Source organism: Triticum dicoccoides, chromosome 4B (genome assembly GCF_002162155.2).
Source record: "Triticum dicoccoides isolate Atlit2015 ecotype Zavitan chromosome 4B, WEW_v2.0, whole genome shotgun sequence".
Classification (NCBI taxonomy): domain Eukaryota; kingdom Viridiplantae; phylum Streptophyta; class Magnoliopsida; order Poales; family Poaceae; genus Triticum; species Triticum dicoccoides.
Window position 1 is genome coordinate 22018546 of NC_041387.1, and position 14366 is coordinate 22032911.

General features: G+C 48.6%; 3 protein-coding genes across 3 annotated transcripts; 2 read left to right on the forward strand and 1 right to left on the reverse strand.

Annotated features, from left to right (window-relative positions):
• The first annotated feature begins 1559 nt into the window (after positions 1 to 1559).
• On the forward strand, positions 1560 to 4092 carry LOC119293238 (oryzain alpha chain-like). Its single transcript, XM_037571775.1, has 2 exons — positions 1560 to 1966; positions 3745 to 4092. The coding sequence occupies exons 1-2, from the start codon at positions 1648 to 1650 to the stop codon at positions 3756 to 3758; spliced, it is 333 nt and encodes a 110-aa protein (XP_037427672.1). The 5' UTR covers positions 1560 to 1647; the 3' UTR covers positions 3759 to 4092.
• Positions 4093 to 6215: 2123 nt separating this feature from the next.
• LOC119292439 lies at positions 6216 to 7196 on the forward strand. Its single transcript, XM_037571282.1, has 2 exons — positions 6216 to 6796; positions 6892 to 7196. Exons 1-2 carry the CDS (start codon positions 6400 to 6402, stop codon positions 7194 to 7196), a joined length of 702 nt encoding a protein of 233 aa, XP_037427179.1. The 5' UTR covers positions 6216 to 6399.
• A 1662-nt stretch (positions 7197 to 8858) lies between these two features.
• On the reverse strand, positions 8859 to 12829 carry LOC119294682 (calcium-dependent protein kinase 9-like). The gene is made up of 4 exons (XM_037572922.1): positions 11653 to 12829; positions 9956 to 10252; positions 9328 to 9842; positions 8859 to 9234 (listed from the first exon to the last, which is right to left on the reverse strand). Exons 1-4 carry the CDS (start codon positions 12401 to 12403, stop codon positions 9088 to 9090), a joined length of 1710 nt encoding a protein of 569 aa, XP_037428819.1. The 5' UTR covers positions 12404 to 12829; the 3' UTR covers positions 8859 to 9087.
• Between the last annotated feature and the right edge of the window lie 1537 nt (positions 12830 to 14366).

Below are 14366 nucleotides of genomic sequence, written 5' to 3' on the forward strand. Positions count from 1 at the left end.
GCTGTGCGGGCCTGGTATTTTGGCCATGTCTTGCAGGTAAAGCTAGCAGTGTGCGCGTCCGCTCTAACGGCGTAGGGTGATGGTGGGCCCATGTTAAATTAGATTGCCCGTAATGGGGAGTATTATGTAATAGTATAATGCATATGATACTACTTTCGTAATGCATAATATTATAAGTTAGTATTTTAGGTTGCTTTATTAATTGTCATGGATGACGCAAAGTACTACAATATTTAACATGACACGGTATCATGGTATGATACCACATCCTCTGTTTAATCATTCAATTGTGTGTCACGTCATCAAAAAAGTCTAGATAGCATAGATGACCGCTTATGATACTCCGTCACGACCAACCTTAGATGCTTTCTTCCCAATGTGATTCCATTGACTGGCAAGAGGCGGTTTTGTGCCGTGGGGAGGGGTTGATACGAGCTGGTGGTGATATTCCAATTTGCCCCTTCTTTGTGTGCCAGAGTCGACGTTGCTTCGGTTGGTTGTGCCAACTTTTTCTCATGCTTTTGTTGGACCCATATATTTCTGGCCCCATGGGATAGCGGCTCGCGCGTGCTTGTGTTTGTGGTGCCCCTTTCCCATCGCGTCCTCTTGGCCGAACGAGTGGATTGGTTTGGAGTATACCCGGCCTTTGAGTATTATGTTGTGGACCCGCTCATTCTTTCAACTATCTGCCCGACCTTTGGGTGTTGCGGTCTGCCCGCATTGCATTTTTTGGAATGTTTACCTGCCCTTTTGAGGCTGCGGCCTGACTTGCTGGTGTGTGCGATGTACGCGCTCGTTGATCGTTCTTTCCCCAGGCCCTTGAATTGCCTGGCTTGTTCATTTTAAGTTTCTAATGTTGATGTTTGTATATTTCATATCTCATGTCGGATGTTTGCATCGCCATCGCAGGGCCAACCCTGTGTCTGTCAGCTCCTGCGGCATCGTGTAGCTTCCATTGGCGCGTCTCTTGCCTGCTAAGCGAGTGCCTGCACCTTCCAATGGAGCCTCACAGGAAGCGGGGAAGGGAATGAGATTGTCTGATGGCTTCGTCCACAGGTTGTACACACGAGGGTTCCTCCACTCGTTGTTGCGGTTTGGTGGAGGTCACCCACGAAGATTGCCCCTTTGATCTGCCTACAAGTATATACCCTTTGTTTTGTCCCCAAGGCTGAGTCTATGTGTTTCCTTTCTACTTGCTTAAGCCCATCGTTTATGAAGATGATGAACTCGGTGACTGGCTAGCCACGAGATAACGTCATGATAGAATAGAAGTATCATATCCAGAAGGTTACATCAGCCGACCTGAGCACAAGGAGAGGTAGTTTTTTTTTTTTTTGAGAGAGGACAAGGAGAGGTAGCTATTCGGCCTACAAATCAATTCGATGGGCCGGACGGTGTTGGGTGAAATGGCTTATGGTTATCCTTTTCTTTTCTTTTCTTTTTTGGAGATGCTAATTAATAAACACATTTTCTTTTCTATTTTTTCGCGCGGAGTAGAAGTGCGTATTGATTTCTCGAGATACAGTACTACCATACGTACGCGGAAGTTACAAGAGGACTGGCAGGAGAAAGACACAATTGCGCAATTCCGGATCTCATCTACACACACCACCGCCCCCATCAAAACCCGCCGTCGCGGCTGCAGAGATGAGGTGCTACACGGCTCTCACGGCGGCGGCAACGCTGGTGCTGCTTCTGCTGGTGCCGCTGGCGACGGCGGCGGAGGCGGAGGCGGAGGCGGCGATCGCGTCCTACAGGGAGAGGAGCGAGGAGGAGACGCAACAGGTGTTCTTGGAGTGGATGGCGGAGCACGGGGTGTCGTACGATTCCGCCGTCGAGGCGGAGCGCCGGTACGCGATTTTCAAGGGCAAGCTCCGCACCGTCGACCAGCACAACGCCGGGATCCACCCGTATCGCCTCGGCCTCAACTGGTTTTCCGACCGCACCAGCGCGGAGATATATTCCCGTACGTTAGCCCTCGCTCTTCTTACTACTCTATATATTCTTATTTATCTGCATCAGTGGCTCAGTGCATCATGTCCATGTGAGGAAGATTCGCCGTGCACTAGTGTATTCCGTTTTCAACCTGGTCCTTGATTATGCGTGCGGTCAGGCGCAATAGTTCCAGTATCCACATGGACAGAGATTTGAGGATTTTTTGTCTGGCGAAAAATCATAGAGTAACCTATGAGTATCTTGATTATACAGTATTCTAGAGTTGAGTACAAGCATGTGAAGATTTTTTTGCTAACCTATATATATATGGGTATGATTAGCCTGCCAATTCTTTCTTATTGCTGCGACATGGTAACTTCCGTCCTTGCACGGATTTATGAGGGTGCGACTTTGGTTAATTACATAGTTGATCGCTTCTATTACCGACCGGATTACAAAATGTAAGAGAATCACGAGACTTAGGGTCTATGGTTGATGGGTATTATAGAAAAAACATATGTACTAGTTTTCAAGTAGTTTCAACAAACATGGACATCAAGTTTCTATGTGTTTGGACCGGAATAATCTTAGCTGAAGGTGAAAAAAAAACATAGTCTGCTAATGGTTCTCTAACGAATGATCTCACAATCTGCTGCCATTGTTTTGGGGAGAACCATCTACATCTCATGTGGATGTTTCACATACCTATTAGTCAGTGGCGAATCTAGGAGAAAAATGGAGGGTAGGCTCAAACTAAGCCCTCTTCTTCCTTTTCACTTTTTCCCTAACGACCCGTGGCCGAGCCAAGAATTGAGCTAAGGTCTAAATTTTGTAAGGCACAATGCAAGTCTACTCAACGAAACAAATGGTTCACGAAAAAGTTCCATGAAACACAAATGCGAGAAAGTATTAACATCGGCTCATGTCTTCCGCACAACCGCGCTTGCATCTACCATTGTCATCCCAAAATTCTAAGCAAGGCGTAGACTATGTGAATGGATAAATCTAAATCTTTAGCACAAAATGTGATAATGGTTGTAGCTTTCGATAAGATTGTAGTATACCACTAAATTGCAGTTAATCTAATAACACGAGGTTGTCAAGGTAGATGACATCCGTGATTTTTTTAAAGCATGAAACCGTAGTATAAGCAACTTGTATCCAAATTTTGCAAATAGCTCACGCTCACATAGTAGACCATCATATCATTGAGCCAATCAACACAACGCAAATTCTAAAAAGAAAAGGCCAAAAGGGGGGTTTCTAGTTCTTGCCGCTTGTGCTATGATCTATTCGACTTTCTCTTCAGCATGCATCGGCAACCGGCGTCGGCTGGCTCAACACGTACGTGCGCGGACACGGACATGCGGCGGCACGGACGTAGACGTGAGAAGAGGGGATTGCTGCTGCAACTGCCGATGCGAGAGAAAGCGTACAGAGGGATTTTTTTCGTTCAGTCACTAGTGCTGGGGTAATGCAGCAGTCTATCTGGGCATTACAATAGGCCCGCTAAGCCACTAAGGCCCAAGGGCCAAGGCCCCATACCGGTTCATCCCTGCCCTGTGTTTCCTATGAACGAACAGACCTTCTCCAGTTCTCCATCCAAATCCATGGCGGTGCGTACATGTATAGAGAAAAATTGCAACTTTGGAGGGCAGGCTCAAGCCCGTTAAAGCCTGCCCCCTAGATTCGCCACTGCTATTAGTAGCAGTGCTTCTTCTGAATTGTCATCAGTAGCATAATACCTGCCGTTATACTATTCATTACAAGATTTTTTATATATTCTCATTCATTACTTTTACTACTTAGGTGTCCTTCCATAGCCCGAGAACCAAAATAAAGTCCTGGAGGTAGCACTAGTCCTGGAGAGACAAAGTACATGTGCATCTGAATACGGCACTCTGTTTGTTGCCGGAAGTCATTTGGCTTTGACAACTTTGTTGCTGGTTGCTTATGTAATAAAATTGAGATGAAAATGTATGCATTTCCAGAAGATGAAATGAGAAAACAAATACAATGAGAAACATTGTTTGTCATGTGTTTCTTAGGATATGCACGCAAGATACAAGTATCATAAATTAATGAACTTTCTCTACATCATTAGAACTACAAGGTCATGTAACCATGAATATCTTCAAGAAACTACCTATCATTCAACTGTCTTCTTTTCTTTTTCTTTGTAATACTACTTTATTGCTATTTTCTATTCCCACTCCTAGTCTTAGTCTCTTCTCACAATAGTTTGGACCTCATAATATGTGCTTTGCAGAACACACGAATAGGAATAAAAAGAGAAACAAGGAGAGCCTTACCAGATCTGATGCACAAAATAAACAGTGGTACAAAATCTAGAAATATTTATTGTTCACTGCATTACTGGTGAAAGATAGCACTTGGATGCCTTCTTTTATGCTTAAAACCCGTCGTCTCATGAAGCATGTCTACTTTTGTTATCTTTCAATTAAAGAGAACATATGGAGGATGTTTTCCCCTTAAAAAGATGTCCTGATGAAGCATAAGACTACAAACTGGAGCACAAAAGTTTGTAGCCGGAGGACAAAAGATGTCCTGATGCACAATTGTTGGCATCCTTATCGAAAAAGACTTTCGCCCCGCTTTATAAATAAAGCAATGACCGACAACAATTCGGAACAAACACACGCCACCACAACACACACCAAAGGCAGGATACAAAGGCGTTGAGCGCAACAACACAACCTCTAACACTACAAGAGCAACTAGGGACTCCCACAGTGACCACGCCACCACGAAGAAATGAAGCTACATACGACGAACCGTGAGCTCCAAGACGATGCCTTCAGTAAGGTTACGACACCGGAGCGCCGCCACCGCCCGATCCGAGGATCAGAGTTTCCTCAGGAGCCACACGACGGGCAATGAGAGCCGCGACGACGCCTTCAAGAAGGGGACGAGCCATGCCGCTACCGGTCCGTCCGAAGATAGAGCAGATTTTCACCCCCGGCTAACACTCACCGCCACCGAACGCCACACCCCGGCTACCACGCCGTCCACACGGCCATGGCCGCCGGGCAGCACCGAGCAACGGGCTCTGCCCATGAGCACCATGCTATCACCACCAGGGCCGCCGCCCCGACATCCAAGATCTCGACACCACCTCACTCGAGACCCGCCACTACCCCAACCAAAGAGACGGGCGGAACCCGTGGCAAATTAGCTCTATGCATGCTTTGATCGATCAGGTAGCTAGTCACGGACGCATGCATGCATGCATTCATGCAGTGTTGTTTGCGTTCGAAAAGCTAGCTAGGAAATCGATCGATTGATCTATTCGTTGGATCGGACGTACTCGTACGACAAGATCACCCGTGCCCACGCCGACGCGCCGATCAGGAAAAGACCGATCCGGCTACAGCCGTGCGTCTCACCAAAGACGGCACGATACCCGATCGATCTGTCTCGCTCCTTCCCCTCGCTCGATCCGTCTCTCTCGTGGCGCCGCCTCCATCCCATCGCTAGGGTTCGGCTCCACTCCGACCTTCTTCGCCCTCTGTTCCGAGCTTCCGCAGGACCTTCTTCTGCAGGAGCCATCCGCCGCCTCCCACGATCCACATCATGCACGTCATGCCAGACCACCCTTCCCCCGGCGATCGCCGCCACCCCCACATCCTCTTGGACAAGAATTGCCTAATCGGATATTTGGAAAACTCCAGCACCGCGAAAACCAACAACAGCCAAGGATTCGGCGTCGAGGTCTCCTTCAAAACAGCCGATCCCCCGGCTATCTCACTGTGCTTTGCCTGCTGCGTCGATCGTCAGACCAGGAGTAGTTTGGTTGCGGAGCCTTTTATACTTGGCATAGCCGGAAGGTTCGTGCTGCTGGCTATCACTTTCTTGGACAGCGCCAACCATTATCGGCGGTTCATCGACTATTTCGTCTACAAAGCAGGAGGGCCAGGTTCCGCCTCTCTCCATCTTCTCCCAAGGCCCTATCCGTCTTCTTTCTCGCGAAATTTGGTCGCCGTCTTGCCTGTCACTGACAACAACAGCGAAGAAGACTTTGCTGTCGTTTTCCCTCGTGTTGAATATCTCGTGCCCGAGTCTCGCAGACATTAGACGCTCCACGTCTACCGCTCCGACACGAATGATTGGCACTCTCAGGCGGCTTATGTCGCAGAGGAGGATGGTGAAACAAGGAATGCTAAACATAAGATATCGGTTCATAACGCCATGAGCGTGGCCTATGCAGGAAAGGGTGTCATAGGCTGGATCGATCTTTGGTGGGGAATTCTCTTATGCAATGTTTTGGACAGCAAGCCTATCATCCGTTTCATCCCGTTGCCAATACCGGAACCGTGTGATCCCTCTGAGTTCCACTTGACGTATGAGGATTTCACCCCAAGACCACACTGTCATGTCACGATATGCAATGGTCTGATCAAGTTTGTTGGGTTAAATTTCCATGCGGATAATGCTATTCGCAGCATGAAGCAAGCACAAGATCATGGTTGGACGGCTACTACATGGACCAGATCAATCTATTCAGATGATGTTTGGCATGATGGCATGACGATTGATACATCTGAGATATATTTCACCGATTCGAGTTTGCCGAGTCTTTTGCCTGGGATGTTTGATGAGGAAAACAATTTGACATGGGGGAAATTCACCACTGCAGGCCCTACATTAAGTTTGCTCGATGACGATATTATTTACATTATGGCGAAGGAGAGCATGTGCCATCGGACAGCATATGTACTCGCTGTCAACACCAAAAGTTTGAAGCTCGAATCTGGTGCGCAATGTTCTGCTCAAAAGATGAGTTGGTTTGAACCCACCTATGAGCCCTGTCTTCTTCTTAGCTCTTTCGGTACGACTTCAGGTACTCGTCAAAATAGTAGTTAGCTGATTTTGTGTTGTTGAACAATTTTATTACCGTTGACATACTTTATGCTTTGCAATTTTATTTTTTTGCAGAGTTGGTTAAAGAATTTGAAACCAAGGCAACAATAATGGAAACCAAGGACGGACCGATCCTCTCGGTGTTGTCCAAGCGTCTCCACGCACTGCGGAAGCAGCAAAATCGCATCGCGCAGATGGAAGAGTCTGTTGCCGCCGGCAAGACGCTTAGCCAAGAGCAGCAAAAGGAGGCGATGCGCTCCAAGCCTGTCCTCGCCGCAGTCATCGACGAGCTCGAGCGCCTCCGTGCGCCGCTCGCTGCCGCCCTAGCCGAGGAGCTCTCCACCATCTCCGCCCCTGCTGCCGGTTCCTCGTCCATCTAGGACCTCCTCGTCCTTGAGCTGCACTATTTCCATTCTGTCTTTTACTAGAATCCTTGTGAGTTTTTCTATGCGAGGTGTTGGGTGTCACCATAGCAGAAGACGCAGAGTTGTGGCGAAGTTATTTTCTGATAAAATGTTTCTCCTTGCGCCTGATATACTTGTGGTTTGTTTAGCGTTGGGAAGATTCTGCTGGTAGGATTTGGTCAGACAATTGACATAGAGAACAGTTCTGGTTTCTTGTGTTCCCAGAAGACTTGTCCAGCTCGATCCTCCGCTCATTTGATTGATTCAAAAGGGTAGGAGAGCATACATAGCAACTAGCAAGCAGTATGGGTGGCATCATACTGGTAGGACTTTGTCAGACAGCTAGCTGACCTGAAGAAAAATTCTGGTTTCTTGTGTTCTGGGAACTCTTGATACGGCCAGTCCTAGCTCCGATCTTGTTGATGTTGCAGTTGCTCGAGGATTTAAACGCATGCAAGTTGGTTCGGCCACTGCTACCTATCATATGCTTAACATGGACCAAGGGGCGCATGCATATGCTAGTACGTGCACGTACAATGCCAAAGCATTAGCTGGTTCAGCTCTAAACACATCAGGTTCAGATCTTGTTCGGAGCTCTGATAAAATAAGAGATACAATTGATTTGTTTGAGTTGCCAAGGCCGCCGGAAGTAAATCCTGATTCAGTTTGGACACGTATAGATGATTTTATGTGGGACTCTGATTGGAGAGATAGAGGTACAGCTAGCTGGTTTAAAAGGAAAGAAGTGCAGACAAGATTCTTCTTTATATTTCTGCCATGCAAAGAGAAGTACGGCCATCCATCATCTAGAAATAGCGTTGCATGGAGCTGCCTTTCCTTAAAGACCGTCGGTTGGGGGCCACCAGCAGATTGCCTGAGAAGCGCATCCCATAGCTGATTATTTTTGGCAAATCTTAGTCGGTTGATAATTTTAGGAGAGTTCTGTTTATTTTTCTTTCTTGTAGCATACTCGTGTTGGGTCGGCTATATTGATATAAATAGCCATAGTAAGGTTTTTGTAAGGCAGGTTATTTTGAGATGAATTAGACACGTGTGTGTTTTTCGGCCGTCGGCCATTATCGAGTTTTGAGAAATCTTGTCAAAAGTCTCTACTGGCGTGTGAGTTCCTGCGACGCGATGCGTAGGAGATTATAAGCTGAATCTATACGGTTCATCCACGTTATTCCTTCAGATCGAGGGGTTGGTGTGTTGTTTTTGCGAGGTTTGTGAACATCTTTGTAAACCTGCATGTAATTCTTGTTGCGATGGAGTTTTGTGTTGTGAAAGATCGGGCCATCAACGGATCGACCCTCGCCTCGAGGTTCGTTCCACATCAACTCTCCAGTGCCGTGTTAATGCATTTGCTTGTTTGATGCTGCTAGTACAAAGTTGAGTCACTTATTTTTGGGACAGAGGGAGTAATAAACCTAGTAGCAATGGGCCGGGGTCTTGCTTATTTGAAATGGAAGGGAATCATGGATGGCTGGATGCATCTTTGTCTTACTGCACGGCGCCTCGTGTCTTAATCATGTTTTGACTGTTGCTTCCCCCGCTGTTTAATCCATCATTATTTTTCCCTTAAGCATGCACCCCCCAAAGCGGAAACGGGAAAGAGCAAAAGCCCTAACCTTTAGATGTCTGTCCCCGTCCTTTGTTGCACGTTCTATCATTGGGGGACTTTAGATGTCTCTTCTAGCACATATAATTACATGCATGATCCAACGCCAGACCAAAAACATTTCCGCATTAATTTTGCGGATGAATCAGACAGTATGAAGGGATCAGGAATAAATCAAATACAATTCAATTGATGTATGCATAAAAAACCAAGCATCACAACGATCATCTATGTATGTGTGATGGATGATCAGGGCGCCATGGAGATGGAGCCGTCCTTGATCAGGCTGTTGCTGAGCGACTTGAAGCGCTGCTTGGAGTACTGGCGCGACGCTTTCCTCCAGTCCGTCCCGGCCTTCATCATCGCGACGAACTCCTCGAAGCTGACCCGACCATCCTGCACGCCATCGATCGACGACCACGGACGGATCAGTATGATCTTGGAATGGTCATAGCAGTTTGTTAGATTGAGGTAGGAGATAAGGAGTACCTTGTCGGTGTCGACCTCCTGCAGGACGTGGTCGACGACAGCGTCGTCGGCCTTGCCGGAGTCGTCGGCGAGGGCGTCAGCGAGCTCGGGGCGCTCAATGTAGCCGCTGCTGTCGCGATCGAAGAAGAGGAAGGCCTTGCGGAGGTGCTGGTCATTGGAGAGGCGCTGCAGGTGGATGGTGATGGCGACGAACTCGGTGTAGTCGAGGTAGCCGTCGCCGTCCACGTCGGCGGCCTCCATGAGCAGCTCCATCTCGGGCTCAGCCAGCTTGGAGCCCACCCTGGCGAGGCCAGCCTTGAGCTCGTCCAGCGTGACCCGGCCGTTGTTGTCCGTGTCCATGAGCGCGAACATCTCCTTGATCACCTCCACCTCCTCCGCCGACAGGTGCTCCGCGATCACCCGCATCGCCTTCTTCTTGAAGCGGTTCATGACGGAGAACTGCTTCAACCGCGCCCGCACCACGTCCCCCAGCGGCACGTTCGGCGCCTTCTTCGCGTCCTGCAGCCACGGGTGCGCTGCATGCATGCGTACATACATAGATCATCAGCGCATGCCCATTGTCGACGACGACAGATGCCATGGATGCATGATGCATGTTTGAGTCAAGATTGAGCATGTGGTTACCGACCGAGGACTTGGCGGGCGGTGAGGCGCTTGCGGGGGTCCATCTCGAGCATCTGGCGCACGAGGCTCTTGGCGCTATCGGAGATCCGCGGCCAGGGCTCGCGGTCGAAGTTGAGCACGCCGCGGAGGATGGAGCGTGCCACGCCCTGCTCCGTCTCGGCCCAGAAGGGAGGGACGCCGCAGAGGAGGATGTAGAGGATGACGCCGGCGCTCCAGATGTCCACCTCTGGGCCGTAGCTGCGGCGGAGCACCTCCGGGGCCATATAGTACGGGCTGCCCACGATCTCCGAGAACCGCTCGCCTGCACCACAGCAGATTTTACTCAAGTCAACATTGTACTAGCATTTTTCTCGCAAAAAAACACATCATACTAGCATTTACCATTGACTGATTAGTTTCATTAGCTTTTCATGTAAAAAAACAGGAATTCCTGATTTTGCAAGTGCAAAAAGAAAAACTTGAACAGGCGTGCAAAATTATGGAGCACCTAGGTGTGCGTCACCTGAGTTTTTTTCCGAAGGGTCAGTTGGTTTCTCTTCTTCTATCTCAACCGTCGGGTGGTGTTTCATCTTCAGCGACATCCCCTCACCGCCGATCTCCGATGTGCTGGCGTCAGCCCTAGTGATCCCTCTAAACCAGTGCACCACCAGATTTTCCCGGTGAGCTTGCACCCTCAGGCACCCGGAACCGTCAACCTTCTAATTCGCCTCCAGCTATGGCTCGTTCCTAGCCGATGCCTTGCCGGCATACCCATACCTCGATACGCTCGCCCCACCGTCGGTGGCCTCGGTGCTTAGACTCATCTCATCCTTCCTTCTCCCATGAATCGACCGATCCAAGTTTAAAAATCAGGCAACTCACTTTTAGCCACGCCGGCAAAATCAACGGGGCCTTTTGTTGGCGTACGCACGTATGTGAGATTGTGAGATGAGCTGGCCGGGTCAAGAAGTGTGGCGTGCCAATTATGTGAAGCAGAAAGAAGTTGTCTCTTTTCAAAAAAAATAATTTATTCAGAACTGTTCAGCCCCTATTATCTCTTTTGACTTTGGACGTGGTACGACTTCCTCCTCCTCCTCCTCCTCCTCGACTACGCAGTCAATGGATGCAAATGCAATCAACCACCACGACCACGTACGTCGGAGGAAGGAAGCGGAAACGTTCACTAAGATGTAAGCTTGGTTGACCAAGTATACTCACTACGCAAGACGCCCGCGGCGTGTCTCATGCACATTTGTTTCAAAAGGCATGCGGCGTGCCTCGACAGTCGACACCAGAATGCAGTATGGAATATGTCTTCAAATGTGTGTTTCTCTAATGTCTTGAAAATTCTTTCGTGCAAAGATTGCAAAGGTGTCCCGCAAAACTGTTGATGGCACTCCGACAAACTACTACTTGCGCCGTTCCATAATGCAGTGCATAAAGATTTTTTGAAAAGTCAAATTATAAAAATCACTTTGTAAAAATGGCATAAACACTATACTCCCACTAACCACAACATGAAAATCCAAAAGATACAGTACTATATAAGCCTACTACAGCTAGGCCTTGGTTTGGCATTGCATTAATTAGTTCATACTAATCCTCTGTTTTATTTTACTTGCACGAGATTTTCTGTAAACAGCTTAGTATAGTACGAATTGAAAAATGGAAGGAGGAAGAGTTGTGCAAGCAAGCAAGCAAACGAACAGCAGCAAGGCAGACCTGGTCGGAAGAAGACGGAGAGGCCGAAGTCGATGGCCTTGAGCTGCGCGTCCTCTTCCTTGCCGGCGTAGAGGAAGTTCTCCGGCTTGAGGTCCCGGTGCATCACCCCGTGCGCGTGGCACGCCCGCACCACCTCCGCCACCGTCCTGGCCGCGGCCGCCGCGGCGCGCTCCGTGTACCGCCCGCGCGCCACGATCCGGTCGAACAGCTCGCCGCCGTCGCAGAGCTCCATGACCAGGTGCACGGCCTCGTCGTCCTCGTAGGCGGCGCGCAGCCGCACGAGCGCCGGGTGGTCCGGCAGCGACGCCATGATGGCCACCTCGCGGCGCACGTCGGCCACGTCCACGGCGGTGCGCAGCCGCGCCTTGGGGATGGACTTGCACGCCAGCCGCTCCCGCGCCGCGCCGCGGTCCGTGGCCAGCCGCGTGACGCCGAACTCGCCGCGCCCCAGCTCGCGCCCCAGGTGGTACTTGTCCGTGACCCGCAGCCGCGGGTGGTGCGGCACCACGCCGTCCAGAACGCGCGCCGACCCGCCGCCCCCGCGCTGCGCGTACGGGTTTGGCTTGGCCTTGGCCCGGGGCCGGGGCCGCGGCTTGGGGCTCGCCCTGGCGGCGGTGGGGCTGGGCTCGCTGCTGCGGCTCGGCCTCGGGGGCGTCGCCGGCCTCTTCCGGTGCTGCGGCCGTGGAGCCCCCGCCGCGTCGAGCTCTGGCTGAGACGAGGCGGTGCAGCAGGAGAAGCAGGCGTTGCCCATCGTATCAACCTCCTCGCGTTGTAGAAGCTTCTGGATGCTTCGGCACCTCTGTCTTCTTCGTCTACCTAGTGCACGGATGGCGCAGACGACATGGGGCAGAGTAGACGCAGCTAGCTAGCTGTGTGTCTCTCGAGGCCTCTATTCTCTCTAGTCTCTATCTACAGACTAGAGCTAGTGCACGCGCGGCATTTCTCGAGAGAGGGTGGAAGGGGTCCATGCATACCACGCGTGCATGCACTCCACACAGAGCACGGCAGGCAGGCAGCGAGAGGGTTTCATATTCAATTACGGAGCTGTCCAGTTCTACTTGTACAGCTCGCTCGATGGATTAACAAAGTCGGAGGTGTCAAGAGGAAAGGGGCGCTTTGCTTCGTGCCGACGTCCTCTCCATCCATTGGCCGGAGAGGGAAGAAGAAGAAGAAGGCGCGTGCCAGCATGCATTAGTTACTGCAGCTTGCTGGGTCGGTCGACGCAATGAGTCGGTCGGTGTGCCTCGCTGGATCCATGGCTTGCCCCCTCGATCTGGGGCCGTTGAGCTGCAGGATCTCTTCTCAGCTGCCGCCGTCATGTGTGAAAGCTGGCGAGCATAAGAGCAGAGAGTGATCCGGCGTGAAGGCAGGACGTTGACGGGGAAATAATGGCGCAGGTAGTAAGGTAGCCATCATTCTCGTTGAGCTACCGGGCGTTCGTTCGCCACGATTGCATATTTGATCTTGATACATACTTTTGTCATATGCTCTCCTGAGGTTGTCGGAATTATTCGTAATAAAATATTGGTTACAATTGAGGAGGTCTTATCAATGAAATTTTCATTTACACGGGATCTAGGCATAATTCCCAACCCATTCTATATAGAATTGTTTTCATTCCTTCACAAAATAACATAAAAACAAACACATTCGATTCTTATAATTATAAATAGATTGATCCATATGCTCTACTCTAAATCCATATGCTTTAAATGGATAAGAGAGATATGGATTTTCCGCTCAGCTCAAATTGTATCCTTTCCCTTCTGCTTGGACACGAAGAGATATGAAATATTTGACTAAGACTGGATTTCGTTCCACTTTCCTATTTCTGAACAACAACTTATGTTATCAACTATTTCGTGTTTTCAATGTTATTAATTGTCTCATACCCTATTTTTGATTTCGATAGTATGGTGTAGCGTATCTTATGCAAACGGAATTCTAAGGTTTCTTTATTTTATTTTATTATGCAATAAGAAGAATTCTTCTATTTTCTTTTTCTTTAGTTGCGGGAAAACCCAGATTAAAACTTTTATTTTATAGCGAGCGCAATTTCTAGTAAAAAATCATGTATCCTTCCACTTAGATCAAAATGAATTTTTCCAATAGAACTATGGAACCCCCGAGTGGTTGCGGTTGTACCTGTACTGCAGTAATAAGAAAACTCGCTATTCACTCAGTTTATTTTCCGTAATAAGTTATGTAGGAGAGATGGCCTAGCGGTTCAAGGCGTAGCATTGGAACTGCTATGTAGACTTTTGTTTACCGATGGTTCGAATCCCTCTCTTTACGTTTTTTATTAATTCATCAACGTTAAGGATCACAATGTATCAAATCAAATAACAATTTTTTCCAGCAATAATACAATATCTTATATTATCTTATTTTGATTTAATAGAAATTAGAAATTCTCTATAGCAAATTACTGTGGTATGTAAAATACACATAGAGGAAAAAAGAAAAAAGGATCCTAATCCTAGGTTAATAAATTTTAGCTAGTTGATGGGAAAATATGAATTAATGGTAATGGTCTTAGGGCGATTTAGTTGAGGAAAGGGGAAGGGGAAGAAAATTCTATGAAACTTTCCTTTTTTCGTTAAGTTCAAGTCTGACGAGAGTAATATTCTACAACTAACATGTCAAATCGCACCATCTCTATAATAAGTAAATGTTTTTTTTCTCTTGAGGTTGTCGGAATTATTCGCAATAAA

What these genes read in the sequence shown, in the direction of transcription:
- LOC119292439 (XM_037571282.1), top strand. Translation starts at nt 6,400, where the DNA reads ATGAAGCAAGCACAAGATCATGGTTGGACGGCTACTACATGGACCAGA. An exon ending in CTCTTTCGGTACGACTTCAG is followed by an intron (nt 6,797 to 6,891) that starts GTACTCGTCAAA and finishes ATTTTTTTGCAG; the next exon opens with AGTTGGTTAAAGAATTTGAA.
- LOC119294682 (XM_037572922.1), bottom strand. Translation starts at nt 12,403, where the DNA reads ATGGGCAACGCCTGCTTCTCCTGCTGCACCGCCTCGTCTCAGCCAGAG. An exon ending in CACCGCCCGCCAAGTCCTCG is followed by an intron (nt 9,843 to 9,955) that starts GTCGGTAACCAC and finishes GCATGCATGCAG; the next exon opens with CGCACCCGTGGCTGCAGGAC. An exon ending in AGGAGGTCGACACCGACAAG is followed by an intron (nt 9,235 to 9,327) that starts GTACTCCTTATC and finishes GATGGCGTGCAG; the next exon opens with GATGGTCGGGTCAGCTTCGA.
- LOC119293238 (XM_037571775.1), top strand. Translation starts at nt 1,648, where the DNA reads ATGAGGTGCTACACGGCTCTCACGGCGGCGGCAACGCTGGTGCTGCTT.